This window comes from Montipora foliosa, chromosome 9, assembly GCF_036669935.1.
Source record: "Montipora foliosa isolate CH-2021 chromosome 9, ASM3666993v2, whole genome shotgun sequence".
Lineage (NCBI taxonomy): Eukaryota > Metazoa > Cnidaria > Anthozoa > Scleractinia > Acroporidae > Montipora > Montipora foliosa.
Window position 1 is genome coordinate 562,168 of NC_090877.1, and position 2,833 is coordinate 565,000.

Sequence of the window (2,833 nt, forward strand, 5' to 3'; positions counted from 1 at the left end):
CTCTTCCAAAGAGTTTTCCGACTCAAGTACGGAAGAGTATCTTATTATGCATAACATCCACTTGGCCTTTTGACATCCCATTGAAAAAAACATTCAGATAGTAACAAACTTCATATTTATTAACCATTTCTTCTGCTTTTGTGCTAGTCAGCATTGTGATTTGCGATAATTCGCAAGTCTGTTTCTGTATCTCATGGATGTTCAGATTTTCAATTACATGGCCGCTCAACCTTGCGATTGTGTAAATAGTTCACCCTGAAGTCAAAATAGATACGTACTCAGGAACTCGACACAGAAGGCTTCCTGACCCGACTATTCAGTTAAATATTACAACACAATTAAAAAACCAAAGACGTTGTTTTACTCTGAAAACTACGAACGATTAACATGTTTTCCAGTAGTTCATTCAGTTGACACAAGGTAATCACGTGCACCTTTATGGTTGCCTAGCACGTGATCAATTTCTTCCTTTTGACAAAACATCATAAAAGTCAGAGACTGCAGAAATCTTCGTCTTTTTACGATCGATTGTCATTAATCTTTCGATGAGAATTCGATTCAGAGCGATATTTAAAAACTATGTTTTTTTCTTTATCTGAGAAGAAATGAGTGAATTTTACTCAAGAGTGTGTTTTGTTATCTTTTAATTGAATTTATTACCAAAGGTAAAAAACTAAAAGACGTCAACAAAATAATTAAAGGTGTGAACGTGTGAGCCAAAGGGCCTCTGCTGGCGCGACATGTGGATGACCCTCAAATGGTCTTAATGACCCCCCACTTGAAAAAATTAACTGGAACCCTGCAGTTCAATATTGTGTAACACGTACCATAGGCAACCCAGTGTACGCTTTTTATGGAGCGTCAATGGAGCGTCTTGTTGTTGCTAAATTTTCGTGGGCTTGGCCGCAGACGGCACCCGCTATCCTCAGTCCCCGAGCGACTTGGGTGGGGTAGGCAGGCTTTCCACGTAAAAATGGCCAAGGAGCTGCGGCCAAATGATCTGGCGATAATACCAAACTTTGGGGAAGCACCTGGGTTTTTCGGCGGCTGCATGCCTTCGGTTCTTCACACCGCCGAATCTAAACAACATACATCACATGAGTTTGGTGAGGCTTTGAGAAGTGTATTTCTCGAAAGTGATGGAACCAATGATGGCAAGGATTTCTACAAAATTCAGAGCCTTCAGTTCCTGGGAGATGAGAATGATTTTGTGCGTGTTCCTATTTGGATTGCTCGTAAGAAGGGGAATTCCTCAAGTTTCATTTCCGTTGCACCAGCCTGGTTGGGATACTTGGAACACGCCATGAACGAAATAAACCGTGCCTCACCTGGATTGTTTCTCTACCTCACGAACGATGTTTCGAAAGCGAAAGTGAGAATATACGGAAGCAGTCGAGGGTGTTTCACTATTGGAAACATTTTGGAGCCTGATCATGAAGTGGTGGACATTCACCTTGAGGCGACTTGGAACGAAATGAAGAGGACGAGCTGTCATGAACTTCTACACGCGATTGGTATTTTGCACGAACATCAGCGAAACGATCGAGACAACTCAATCGACGTATTGAACACAGGATCCCAGTGCTGCAAATATGATTATTTGCTGGGCGTAACGCGCTTCGATCCCTTCAGCATTATGTTGTATTGTGAAGGTAACCACTTTTTGCGTCGTTCGTGTGACTCCGTTTGGTTCACCAAGCCGAATGCAGAGATCAACAGAGAAATGAGCCAACTGGACAAGGTTACCCTCAACAATCTGTATCGCCCATGCAAAGGACCGAGATACTTTCCATCCAAAGGCATCACTGGTCTGTTTTACTGTGGAAGGTATGTCTATTGCTACAAAGTTGTGGTTTCTTTTTTCCTTTTTATCATTTAAGCCTATAAATGGTTAAAGTGTTTGTCTTCCGCTTTCAGTCTCCGCTCTTTGCAAAATACTCGAAAAATACCATGGGATGCATCTGGCATGCCACGGTAACATTTTTTTCCATCGTCAAACCTTTTGTATACAGAAGAATGAAGTACAGTATTAGGGGTACCGAACGGTCCCTTTGGCGGTTGCTCGATTTGCTCGCAAATTTTAGACGAGTGCTCGCAAAACTTTTAGCAATTACTCGAATGCTCGTTGAAATTTGCTCGATTGTTCGAATGTTCGTAAATCACGCTTAGTCGATGTTTTGTTACAGAAATAATGCGTTACTACTTCGCTTTAATAAAAAGCCTACGAATACAGCCGCCTGTCATATGCCAAATCGGCCGGGTGCGATAATATTGTTTTCTTACGTGATGATTGTCAGTCGATGACTTCTGTTGACGTGCTGTCTTGCAATGGAATCCTTTCGCAGTGTCATTACTTTGCAATCTGTATTTCTTACGAGAGTTACAATGTATAATTTGAGAATGGGTTACGTGTATGCATTATTACTTTTGAAATCTCTTTGCATGCTCACTTGCGAAATACGTTGAAGTACGATTATTACTGGGTTGCCTATGGGCAAACCCAGTCGAGGTCTGCGTTTAGTTTGTTTGTTTTATTTATTTTATTTTTTTTTGTTTTTTGTTTTTTTCTTTTTTTCCGTGTCGGTAAAAGTCTTGCCTGTCACTCCCCTGGTAAGTGGTGTCTTTGTGTATAGAGCCTTCTGCGCGTATTTTCTTAGGATCGAGAGGGTAGTGGAACTGCGTGGATTTCTCTGGTGGACACAGTAGAATCATTAACTTAGCCTGCAATGGCGTCGAAAGTCATGCAACGCGAATGGCGTTTTAGTGGATCCTTAAACAAAATATACCCTTATGGAGCTCAATAATGGAAAGTCAGTTGGATAAACTAGGCATG

The 2,833-nt window shown here is 41.4% G+C and overlaps 1 protein-coding gene across 1 annotated transcript in view; it reads left to right on the plus strand.

The window, feature by feature from the left end:
- Positions 1-895: 895 nt before the first annotated feature.
- Positions 896-2,833, plus strand: part of LOC137969662 (uncharacterized) — a 19,034-nt gene continuing 17,096 nt past the window's right edge. The window contains exon 1 of the mRNA XM_068815996.1: positions 896-1,827. Coding sequence (XP_068672097.1) covers positions 974-1,827 — 854 coding nt within the window. The 5' untranslated portion in view covers positions 896-973. The remainder of the gene's footprint in view (positions 1,828-2,833) is intronic.